The 12,832-nt window shown below is 36.3% G+C and overlaps 1 protein-coding gene across 12 annotated transcripts in view; it reads right to left on the minus strand.

The window, feature by feature from the left end:
• The window catches only part of LOC149580161 (protein-tyrosine-phosphatase MKP1-like), a 43,255-nt gene that overhangs the window by 10,972 nt on the left and 19,451 nt on the right, over nt 1–12,832 (minus strand). For 4 of the 12 annotated variants that reach the window (XR_016353367.1, XR_016353377.1, XR_016353363.1 and 1 more), the window contains 2 exons: nt 10,961–11,139; nt 10,052–10,777 (listed from right to left, as the gene is read on the minus strand). Coding sequence is in view for 3 of the 12 variants with exons in the window: in XM_089789797.1 (XP_089645923.1) it covers nt 11,083–11,139 (57 nt within the window). In the remaining 9 variants the exon portion in view is untranslated. Of the gene's footprint in view, nt 1–10,051; nt 10,778–10,960; nt 11,140–12,832 lie in introns of those variants that run through there. The other 8 variants (XM_089789797.1, XM_089789809.1, XM_089789823.1 and 5 more) reach the window with 5 other exon arrangements.

Raw genomic sequence — 12,832 nt, forward strand, 5'->3', positions numbered from 1 at the left:
GCGCTTTCTTACTTATAAACAAAGTCTGTAAAAGGAAGGGCGCACAATGTTGTGGGATGTAGATCCTGAGAGAACAGATCTGGACTTTTCAGTTAACACACCATCTTTACCCTCTGTGGAGGCAAATAGCCAATGTGCTTCTAGCTGTGGAAGTGAAACTAGGGCTGCATGTGGTTCCACTGATCTTGATTTTCTTGATGACCCATATGATGCTGATTACTAATCAGTCTAATTGTAATATTCTGACAGTTTAACCAATGCACAATGAATTCGATACAGATATATGATATATCTATCATAACATTCAATTTTTGGCAAATTAATATGAAACTAGACTTCAAGTAAATCATTATAAATGTGCTACTGCAATATTTATGGTAGTTTTGTTTCTACTTTTCAAGCTGTAACCCTGTATACATGCACAGATATATAATATATATTTATGATTTTTATATGTTTTTAGTTTTGTAACTTTTGTTTCTACTTTTCAAGTTGTACAAATGCATATGTATGTATATATATATATATATATATATATATATATATATATATATTTGTACAGACGTACCCAAACCCCCTTCCCAAAAAGTTGCCGTACCCACGTACCATACCCACGTATTCGTATCCGTGCCCGTACCCGTACCGGTAACTTAGGAATATTCCAATGTTAGCTAGGTGTGTGCACCCGAGGTAAAACCTGCTCGCACTAGGTGCGCATACATCACACTCCACAACTGTCGTCGAATCATGGTTGGCGCACCCGAACCGTATGCAGGTGCTTTCCAAGTGTGGGGGTACACATGGGGTGCATCCAGCGACATGGTCAAATAGTATAAGTAAATAAAGTTTTTGGTGTTGGTTTTTTAGCATGGGAACCTTGATTGGGTGTGGGTCCTATGAGGTCTCTTTCAAGGCTTAATAAGGCCAATACACCTCATTTGCATTTCACATTTCCATTTCATTGTTTTTGAGCAACAAGGAGCAAAGTGAGAAAGAGAGGTTGTTGGAGTTTGTGAGATCTTAGTGAATGATTTTAAAAGGGAGATCAAGAGGAGCAACAAGATTTGATTTTGCAAGTGCTTCATCAAATTCAAGGTGGGTTTTTTTTATTTTACTATTTTTTTGTTCTAGAAATCAACTTATATTTAGTATTTACTTTCAGCTTTGCATTTAAAAATTAAGTTTCAAATGTTTCATTCTTGAATCTTGTTGATATTAGATATTTCTAAACTTCAGTGTTACTGTTACTGTTTTTATTTTTATTATTAATATTGTTCTATGATTTTTATATTAATTTTTTGTTATTAAAATAGGCTGAAACATATTTAGCTTACTATTTTTCAAATTTCTTAAGTTTTAAGTAGGCTGAAATTAGTTTGTTTTAATATTTTTTTAACTTATTATTGATTACTTAGGCTGAAATGTATCATGATTCCTAAAATGCAGTTTTCTAAATGGCATCCAGATCCAATCAAAGTGTAAAAGACATCAAAATTTATGAGGGAAGTGCATCTGAATATGATGCCTAAGCCTAAGGGAAGTGATCATGGGACTGATGTAGATGCCCAATTTGAGGAAAAGCCTCCTTATGTTGCCCCAGGGGTGCCTTCTATTGATTGCCCTTCACAAATTTAGGTAGAGTTTGCTAGGGATCTTTATGATCCAAAATCCTCTCTTAAACAATTTGCTAATGAGAATTACACGCCCTACAACTACAGGTGGTGGCACACAGAAATGGAAGTGTAATAAGTGTGGCGCAAAATGGTTTGGCAGCATTACAAGATTTAATGCACACCTTTTTTGGACTGGTTATGGTGTGAACTCATGCCTATTCTTGGTAAACTTTGAGAACGTGAACTACAGAATTGAAGTGAACAAAATATGCGGCATTCATGATGATACTGCAGTCCCAGTGCCTAAATCTTTGGCTGCTAGGCAACAGGTACAAAATATACAGCAGTTGCAAGTTCAATGAGATACATCTACACCTAGCTTGCATCAAAGAGCTAGGACTATATCACCTACACCATCCTTTTCCTCACCTACACACAGTTCATCAAGGGATAGCAGCAGGGGGAAATAGAAAGCAAGTGCAAGTCCTAGTGTTAGTAACCCCATTGCTCAATTAGTTAACATGCACACAAGGGAGCAATTAGATGATGTCATAGATGCTTTCTTCTTTGCCAATGGCATTCCTACCCATGTGGTTCGATCTCCCTATTTTGTGAGGATGATGTCCATGGTAGTGAAAGAGGGAGGGCAATCATATTTGCCACAAGGTACAAGTTGAGGACCACGGTGTTGGATAAGGCCTATGACAAGGTTGGGATCTTGATGGAGCAAATGAAAGCATGTTGGATGGAGTCAAGCTGCAACATTATCATGGATGGGTGGATGGACATTAATCATTGTCCACTCATCAAAATTATGGTCACATGCACCAAGGACCGATACTTTTTTAGGGCAGTTGACAGTTCAAGGCATCGTAAAGATGCTGATTTTCACTTTCATGTGCTTAGGAATCCATTGAGGAGACTAGGCCACAAAATGTAGTCCAAGTTGTGACAGATGCAACACATGCAAAGCTACAGGGAGGCTTGTTGAGGCAACCTATAGGCATATTTGGTGGACTCCATGTTGTGTGCATGCCATGAACAATGCACTCAAAGACATGGGGAAAATTGACTAGATTAGATACGCGGTTAATGATGGGAGAGAGGTGCAGATGTTTATCTGCAATTACCATACATCACATGCACTTTTCAGAGACTTCGCAAAGAAGTAGTTGTTGAAACCATTTGAGACCAGATATGCCTAATATTATATTCTCTTGGAGAGAATGGTTGAATTGCAAGAGCCATTGCAACTCATGGTTATGACACAAGAATGGAATCGATGCCTCAAGTCTAGAATAGAGCAAGGGAAGAGGGTGAAGGAGACAGTGAAGAACGATCAGTTTTGGAGTGATGCAAAATACATAGTTTCCATCATTACTCTAGTGTTTCAAGTGATTAGATATGGAGATGTAGATTTGGAGAGGTTTATGAGTGCATTGATTCCATGCTTGGATAGATGAGGGTTGTTATGCATGAGAGAGACCCCACTCTAGCATTCTATATGGAGCACATCCAACCTATCATTCACCGCATGAGGGAGAAGTTGAACACTCCTTTGCACATGCCTGCCTATGCATTGAACATGAAGAGGTACATGCCCAAGCCAGGTAGAGTCACACCACTTCAAGATGATGAGGTGAAGAATGGGTTCTTTTGGTTCATTGCCAGGATGTATGATGCTAACTGTTAGTATTCGCACCTAGTGGTCAGAATTTTCCAATCTTACAGGTAATCCTTAATTCTTGATTTGTTGTTCTAAGTTCTTTTAATTATTACTTATAAGTTATAACTTATTTTGATTTTATGTTGTAAACTTGTAAATTGTAGGATACTCAGATATTGCAAAGGTGGATCTCAAAACTATGGCACAAAAGAACCCTATTTTGTGGTGGAAATGTCATGGACCACAAAAGTCAAAGGTAACCTCACTAGCCATCTGATTGCTTTCTCAAGTTTGTAGTTCTACCCCTTTATAATCTTAACTTTAAAAGTTTTACTTTACTGATTTAAGATTCATTCATTTATCATTTATCATTTGTCACAAATTGTACGAAGATCTATTTGTAAGTTGTAACTTTCAACTTTGGTATCTCAAGTCTCTAGCTCCTCAGCCGCAAACAGGAACTCATCCACCTATAGCTTCGTCCACTTTGTTTATAGGAACAAACTTGCCTCTAAGAGAGCCGAGATGTTTGTTGATGTACATAGTTTCTTGCAGTTCAAAGATCGCAAGACACGCAAGTACAAGGAGAACCCAGTTGCATGATGGGATGTAGAGCCAAAGGATTTGGCTCAGGTTGACAAGGATGACAATGTAGCAGAAGCCAATATCGAGCTCGTTGGTGTTCCTTTGGACGATCAGGATCTTACCCCATGAGGAATCTTGTAGTCCTAGTAATAAGGACTTTGGCTAGTAATAAGGAATTTGGTATAGGGGATGATTAGAGAGCTCCCACCGTTACATTCTCATTATTGACATTTTGTTGATTGTACTCACTTTAATATGGTCATGCTACATTATTTCATTTCACTATTTCATGCTACTTGGCTCATTGTCATCATGAGCATTTTTATCATATATAATATTTGAACAATGAATTTTGAATCTTTCATCTTTGTCATTTGATAGTCAATGATTGACTTACATGGTATTATGTATGGTTTATATTTTTCATTTATCATTATCATTATTATGCTTAAAAGTTTTACTATGAGTACGTTACTAAGTTCAATGGTCATTGGTAATGGTTATGAAATTTCAAGTTTCAAGTTTGAACTTATGGTTCATGAATTGCATTTCAATTTTCTATATTCAATTATATTTGGTATGTTATATTGAAGTATCATTTCATAATTAGCATTTTCAGTCATATATGTATACTATGCAACCTCCCCCCTACCATTCATTGTCCCCAAATTGAGGCCCTTTTTTCTACTGCCCCTGAAACTCGTTCTGACACCCCCCCACACCCCTGCATCGGTGTAACACTGGAATATACTGACCTGCTAATCCCTCTCCATGTGAAATTTCCTAACATATGAAGCTAATTTGTCCTTGAGAATATAAAATTTCTGCCCTAGAATAAGAAGGTTCAAAACCCTAAGTGGTTAGGTAACGAGAAACTAGGAAATCTTAAGGAATTCCAAGACTAAAGAACGAAAAAATCCAAGTATGAAATCCTTGTGTGAGATAGTAAAATTTTGATGATAAAAGTACCAAAAATGAAGAAAAAATAAAGAAAAGATGATGGAAATTCCAACGTTTAAGTGAAAAACATCTTAAAATTCCAAGGATACATGGGACCTAAATAATCGAGAGGCGGTGATGCTTCTCAAATTATCCGTAGCTAATGACCAACTCCCTCAGATTTCATCTGGCAAAACAACTGCCAAGATATGGGAGCATCTCAAGAAATTTCATGAGACTTTTGACAAAAGAAGAACCTTCTTTCTCAAGAACACCCTATTTTCTATTATAATGGATGAGCAAAAATCGCTCCAGGAACACGTGAATAGGATATAGGAAATTCATTCAGTTGCTTGCTATTGGACACAAGATGGAGGATGTGGTCATAACCCTCAAAAGTTTGCCCAAGTCCTTTGAATATTTTATCGAGACTCTCAACATCATTTCTACTGGTGTTGATCTAAAGTTAACAAATCTCTGCACACTTTTGCTTCAGCAAGATCAGTGGAACCAACAGTTAGGTAGTAGTTCTAGCTCCACCTCCACAAAGCAAGCCTTTGCTGCTAAATCCTTTCAGAAGGATAAAGGCGAGTTTCAACAGTCTTCTCAGCAGAAGTCTTCTGCTCCAACTTCAGAAGGCTCCAAAAAAAAGAACATTCAATGCAATTATTGCCACAAGTATGGTCACATGGAGGTTGAATGTTGAAAACACTTAGCTGCCCCATCTAAGCAATCAGGTTCACAGCCCAAAGAAAACAATGCAAAGCACACTAAGCAGACAAAATCTATCTTTTACGCCCTCATGGCTAAAAAAATTCTAAATCATGTTAAGTCATCTACCTAATACATTGATCCAGGTGCCTCTCATCATTTTGCCCATTGCCAAGACTGGTTCATTGACTACCCGCATTATTCAGATTCGATTATTTTTTGTGGCAAAGAAGAGTACACTGTTGTTGGCAAAGGCAACATTCAAATTCAATCTACTGGGAGGAATCTCATTTTCCTCAATGTGTACTACATTCCAGGGATGAAACTAAATCTACTCTCAATCAGTCAGTTGTTGCAACACTCTTCACAGTTGGATGTCACCTTCAGTTCACATCAGTGTACCATCACTAATAGGGCAACTTAGTGTACTATTTCAGTAAGGCTTGAGGATAATGGTCTTTTCCCACTTATTGATTCAGGTGATTCTCAGGACTTAGTTATGACTACTCGGCAGTCTTCTGTCAGGACACTTTGGCATCAATGGTATGGGCAACTAAATGTGCATTATCTCTCTTAGCTTTCTCAATAAGCACTTGTCCTCAGTTTGCCAGAGATTCAAACTCAACAGCTTGGAGTTTGTGATGCATGCTAGGTTAGGAAGCAACATTGCACACCTTTCACCAGTGGTGATTCATGGTGAGCTCCTCAAGTACTTTAGCTTGTTCATGCCGCTATCTGCAGCCCTATGGCCACTCTTGTTCTTGGGTCCAACTATTTTATGTTGTTTGTTGATGATTTCAGTAGGAAAATGTGGGTATATTTTCTTAAAAAGAAATCAGATACATTTACTGTATTTCAGAAGTTTAAACCTTTAGTTGAAAAAGAGTATAGCATTAAATGCCAGTTAACCACACCCCACACACCACAACAGAATAGTGTAGTTGAACGTCGAAACAGAACAATCACCGAGATGGCTCGATTCACGCTCGAACACAGACATGTTCCAAAGAAGTTTTGGGCAGAAGCATTTAACAATGTAGTTTATCTTTTGAACTGGTCACCTACAATAGCGGTCAAAGGTAAGACTTTGGAAGAGGCCTGGTCAACTGATAAGCCTAGAATCAATCACCCGACAGTTTTTGGCTCTCTTGCTTTTGTTTAGATCTCTAATGCATCACACACCAAGTCGGATGCCAAGACTCAGAAACTCATGCTTGTTGGATACAGTAGTCTTCACAAAACCTACTGCTTGATTGACATTGAGACATCTCATCTCCTGTACAATCATGATGTACTTGTTAATGAGAAGTGAGGATCATTCATGCATGTTTCTCTTGTTCTTGATCCAGCAAAACAGCCTATGAAGGCTCATGATTTGGGAGTTAAGCTTCCAATACGTTCACCTGATGGGAGGGCTCCTGAAGCTCTAGCTATACCAGTGATCCCTATACAGACACCTCCACCTTCTCCTACAGGATCACCCAGATTTGTAGATGCTTCACTAGAGTTTCATCTAGATTCTTCTGGTGAGGAACATGGTCATAGAGCATCTCCTGATACTAATGTTGGTCATTCTCCTTTCCGGCCTAAGTGGCGGGCTAAGACACTTGATCTTGGAGATGATGACCTCATTGATGGGAGAACTGCTTGGAAAAAGAGCTAACCTACAAAGTCAGTTAATTTTGCTCTTACGACCAACAGTCATAGTGTGATTGAGCCTTAAACATATTCTAAGGCTAAAGAAATCCCAAAGTAGGAATAGGCCTTGACATTTGAAAACCGGAGCCTATTGAAGAATACCACCTAGGTCCTTTGTGATCTTCCACCAGGGAAGAAACCAATTGGCTACAAATGAGTTTACAAAATCAAATACAAATTTGATAGTACTTTTGATAAGTACAAAACTCGTTTAGTTGCAAAGGGCTTTCCTCAACGTCAAGGCATTGATTATGAGGAGCCCTTCGCTCCTACTGCACAAATGAGCACCATCAGATTAGTCCTAGCCATGGTAGCACAGTTTTGCTAAAAGGTCCATTAGATGGACATCAAGAGTGCTTTCTTGAATGGTGACCTACAAGAAGAGGTCTATATGATGTAGCCTCCTAGTTTCAAGGTTACTAGTAAAGAACATCAGGTTATCAGATTAGTGAAAGCTCTTTATGGCTTGACGCAGGCCCCTAGGGCATGGTACATGAAAATTGATAAGTACCAAACTCAATTTTGTACATCAAGACTACTAATAGTGACATCATCCTTCTCGTTATTTATGTGGATGAGTTGATCATCACTGGCAGTTCAGCATCTTTGATTCAAGGAATCAAACATAATTTATGCCAATCTTTTGATATGACTAACCTTGGGCTCATGCATTATTGCTTGGGTGTTGAGGTTTGGCAACAGTCTTCTGGTATATTCATCTCACAGTCCAAATATGTTAGGGCTCTGTTAGACAAATTCCATATGCAGGATTGCAAGCCTGCATCTACACCCATTGAAAAAGGTCTCATATCAACCAAGTTTGTTTCTCCTCCTATTGATAATACTAAATATAGGCAACTAGTAGGCAACCTTATCTACCTCTATGCTACTAGGCCTGATATTAGCTCCGCAATCAGCTACATCTCACGCTTTATGACAATTCCCAAGGTTGATCATTGGATGGCAACAAAGTGTGTGCTTCGTTATGTGAAGGGCACTCCAGATTATGGACTTCTTTACTCTTGGAGTTCTAATCCTAGACTTAGTGGGTTCACAGATTCAAATTAGACAGGCTTTATTGATGATAAAAATTCAACTTCTAGATATGTGTTCAATTTGGGGTGTCATCACATGGACCAATAAGAAGCAGCAGGCAGTTTCTCTTTACAAAGGCTGAAAATAGAGGGACAGTCAAAGTAGATTGTGAAGTTGATTCGCTCATCGGATGCTTGAGGATATGCAAATGTAACCAGCACAACCAACCACTTTGTTTGTTGATAACGAAGGCATTATCAAGTTAGCACGAAATTCAGTCTTCCATGAACGAACCAAGCATGTGGATGTTCATTGTCAGTACAAATGACAGCTAGTTAAAGACAGGACAATAGACTTGTAGTATGTTCCTAAAGCAGATCAAACTGCGAACATTGTCACCAAGCCACTTGGTCCAAACAAATTTGCCAAATTTAGAGGACAATTGCGTGTAGTGGATAAATTAACAATTAAGGGAGGGTATTACGATAATAGACAGCTTCTATTATTATCTATTATTATTTTATGGTTATCTATTTGTATTCTATTGTAAACATTAAAATGTTTCTAATATTTAGTTAGCTTGTAGTTAACTGTTAGTTTTCTAATAGCTAGAATAATAGAATGTTTCTATTCTTTACAATCGTTTCCTAAGGAAACATCGCTCATTCTTTTGTATATATCGACCTCTCAGTCTTTGTTACTAACAAGCTAGTATTTTACCAATTACTTTGTAATATCAATAACAATGCGAAGGAAAGGAAGGGTTTAAGTTGAGGAAGGAGAAAGAATCAAATTTTCAAATGGTAGAATTTACAATGACAAGAAGATCCAAAGACATCAAGGCCAAGAATGCCATGCAAGATTCCAAGATAATGAAAATATTAGATAAAATGAAGTGTAAAGACAATCAAGATATCTAAGGAAACAAACAAATAAAGAATGCTATCATAATCTTTAATATCCCTTGAGAATCCAAGATCAACATAAGGATTGCTTGATGGCTACAAGAAGATCAAGGCAAGAAAATATCCAAGCAGAAAATTTCCAAAATGAGGATGGATTATATGAAGATGACCAAGAATTCCAAGAAGGAAGGACATTTGTGAAGATGAAGCAGTTTGGAAATTAAAACCATCACAATCAATTGAAAGTTGAATGATGTTGAGTATCAAGAGAGATCGCTAGAGATGCAAAGACTTGTTTATGATGATGAAGAGACTAGAAATCTAATTTCATTGAAATATGGTGGATCTTTGTGTGTTATTTCAGCATTTTGCATAGTTTCTACTTCTCAATGTTTAGATAAAGCTCATTGATTTTAATAGATAAGTGTGGCAATATGTGGCAAAATCCTTGGTTCATACCATTTGTAGTTTGTTGATCGTAATTTGCAAATATGGTTAGTTTGAACCCATTTGTAGTTTGTTGATCACAAACTCCTTGGTTTGTATCAAGAACCAGGGAATTAAGTCTAGCAATCCCTACACTTGAACTATACTATATAAAGACTCTAAAACAAATATATATCATTAAAAAACATATTTAAAGACCACTAACTTCAAGCCAATTGCAAGAATTCTCCTCATACAATGTAGTCTTCAGTCTATGACTCTATAGTAGGAATCCACAATTATATTTCTATCAAATTTTCTGCTTAAAAGGTTGAAAGTGTTTTGTAGCATGCAAGATAGAGAAAAGAAAACTATGCATCCAATCATCAATCGATTCTCCATATTTGTCTTCTAACTCATTCAACAATTTAAGGAACTAGAAAAATCTTATAACCACACTGCAAAGTTCTGAGTAACCGCAGAAAAGTTTCAAATATTTACATTTAATAAACCTGGTGTTTGATTCACATGATTTTGACAATGTTTCTGTAAAATAGCTCTTTTTGGGAGTCAAAGGTAGCTGTAGACTGAAACAGCTCACCTGATGTAGAATACTTAACTCCATTTGTTTCAAACAAGAAGCTAATGAAGCTAGCTAAATGAAACAGATGATACAATTCAAATTTCAGTTTTAATTGTTTTGAAGTCACTTGCTTCCTGTTCTCTTGGATATCAAGAGCACAACAATTTAAAGAAAAATAAGGTGCCCCTTGTTATTGACCAAAATTTCCTCCTTCAGTATTTAGTTTGACTGATGACGAAATCAGGCAGAAGAAACAAAGGAAGCTATTTAAAAAACCTCTCTTGTTTCAATTGCCTTTGGCAAACCATGAAGCTCTGAACAAATATCTTGACTTAAGTGAAAAATAAATAAACAAGAAAATTTAATCCATCTGGTTGTAATCTAGCTTAAGATGAGACACTGATTACAATGGTCACCCAAGTTATCAGCTACATATAATGTACTAAAGATTGTAAAGTGTAATGAGTGGGTGATCAATTATTGTCTTACACGGTAAAACAACTCACCAAAAATACAAATCCTTCTGGTAAGACCATATTGATTACCACTCCTTTAGACAAGCAGTTGTAGTAGACTGCATCTTATGTACACTTATTAACTCCTGGTGAATGAGTTGCTGCCATCATGAAAGAAGATTTAGTGAATATTAAAACAATTAGCATCACCAAAGACCATAGCATGATTCAATCTTTCTGACTAAAACAGAAAACACTTGAGATAATGTGATTTCACATGCACCACACTGAGGGAGAAAAAAAACATTATTAGAAAACAAATTTAAACTGCAATTCGAATGTACCTTATGAGAAAGATGGCTGTAGGCAAAATCCAAACCAACTAAATAAACATTTACTTGTACAAGATCCTAATTTCTCTGAACTATGCAGCTTCCTTATAAACTTTCAATACATATAACCAACCTCAACAGTTATTGAAGTGCCCCCAAAATTCTTCTGGCTCTTCCCCATCTCTAACCATCTGAAATACAACATAAGAAGAAAGCAAAAGGAATAAGGTAAAGATCTCTCCATAGCCATGAACTTATTTTACAAGCATTTTTGTACTTGGAATAGCACCTACAAGTGCAAGGATAAAATCCTAGAGAATAGAAATGGAGTGCAGTATATAGTTCACTTCAAGAAAGAAATCCAATCAATACAACTGTAGTATATACAAGTAAACCATCCAACACCCAATCACCTTTTTTTGATAATTTGGGGTTTAAGCAATATATTATGTCTCAATGTTCTATACATGCCGTTTTTATTACATATTACAATTTATTTCACCCAACATTCAGAAAGGGCACACCCAGATTTGAAGAGTATTACTGCTTCTCATAATTACAAAACAAATCCCTACCCTTTAGTACATCCTGTTTGCAGCAAGGAAAAAGACAAATCAAAGGGAGAAATTTTACATGGAAAATGCAGTTGAGAAGTGCATAATGCAAAAAGCATAATGTTGAACCTCGGAGCTTCTTGCAAGTTTCAGTCCAGACTAAAACTTGACACAGGATAACAGTGAAGGAAATTAAATCTTGGTCCAAAAAAATTCTGGAAGGAACAATTATAGACATGAGTGTTTTAAATCCTTACTCAGCTTGAGACTTTGGATTATGTTTCGAAAGGGTGATTGTGAGAAACCAGCACATACATATTGACTAGGGTTACCATTGACTTTAGAGCTAGTCAATGAAAAGAGCATTGTAATGAAGAGAATAAAAAAACATAAGATATTTGGTAAAAAGAACTGGTAATAATAAAATAGAAATTTGAAAACCCTGTGAGGTGTGTTGGTTCTCAAAACCACAGATTGAAATCCTATGAGTCTGGCCAACTCGATGCTGGGATTCCAAACAGTAAAGGACCAACATAATGGAATTGATTGATATGATCCAAATCCCCTACACTTCTGGCTCTGCAAAACTAAGGCCGGTGCACCTAATCTTGGACAAAACACTTGGGTCCAAGATGCTTATAGCAGATCAATTTGAATATGAATGCAACAAAGTTTCCTAGAGGGCAAGAAATATAGAAAACTTTCAATTTGCACAATAGTGCAGAAAATTTTGTAATAATGCTAACTTTGTAACTTTAATGATGACTTCTGAAAGTAAAAGCTTCAAGCTGGTAGATTCTGAATTGAAAACAAAATAAATAATTATAGAGTATTTGAAACGAAGGATAATTGCAAATTATTGAAGTAAATGAATATATTAATTTTCAAAGGAAAGATGAAATAAGCATATAGATTATGAATCATGAGCAATATAAAGACCAGTGTCAAAATTTTAAGGGCCATAGAGTCAATATTATAACTTACAACTTTATAAAATTCTACACACTTCAACTATAATCAATTTAATAGTCAAGATGCGACGGATCAAATGTATATATACAATTTTAAACTAGTCCAAATTGCGCTTTAACTTCAATTTTAAACACTTTAATATTTCACTATATCTATGATACTCAAGTTTAAAATGGTATAAATGATCCAATCTACTTGTCTGATATTTAAATTATTTACAGAATTTAAAAATGTTCATAAAGGATGAAACTATATAAAATTTTAGACTCTAAAGCTTGCAAATAAATAAATATTCTTATTGGTTATGTCTGAAATAAAAATGCAATGAAGAAAATCATTACTGATGATCAATTCACTA

This window comes from Cupressus sempervirens, chromosome 1 (assembly GCF_028749045.1).
Source record: "Cupressus sempervirens isolate cs-2001-9-10 chromosome 1, ASM2874904v1, whole genome shotgun sequence".
Classification (NCBI taxonomy): Eukaryota; Viridiplantae; Streptophyta; class Pinopsida; order Cupressales; family Cupressaceae; genus Cupressus; species Cupressus sempervirens.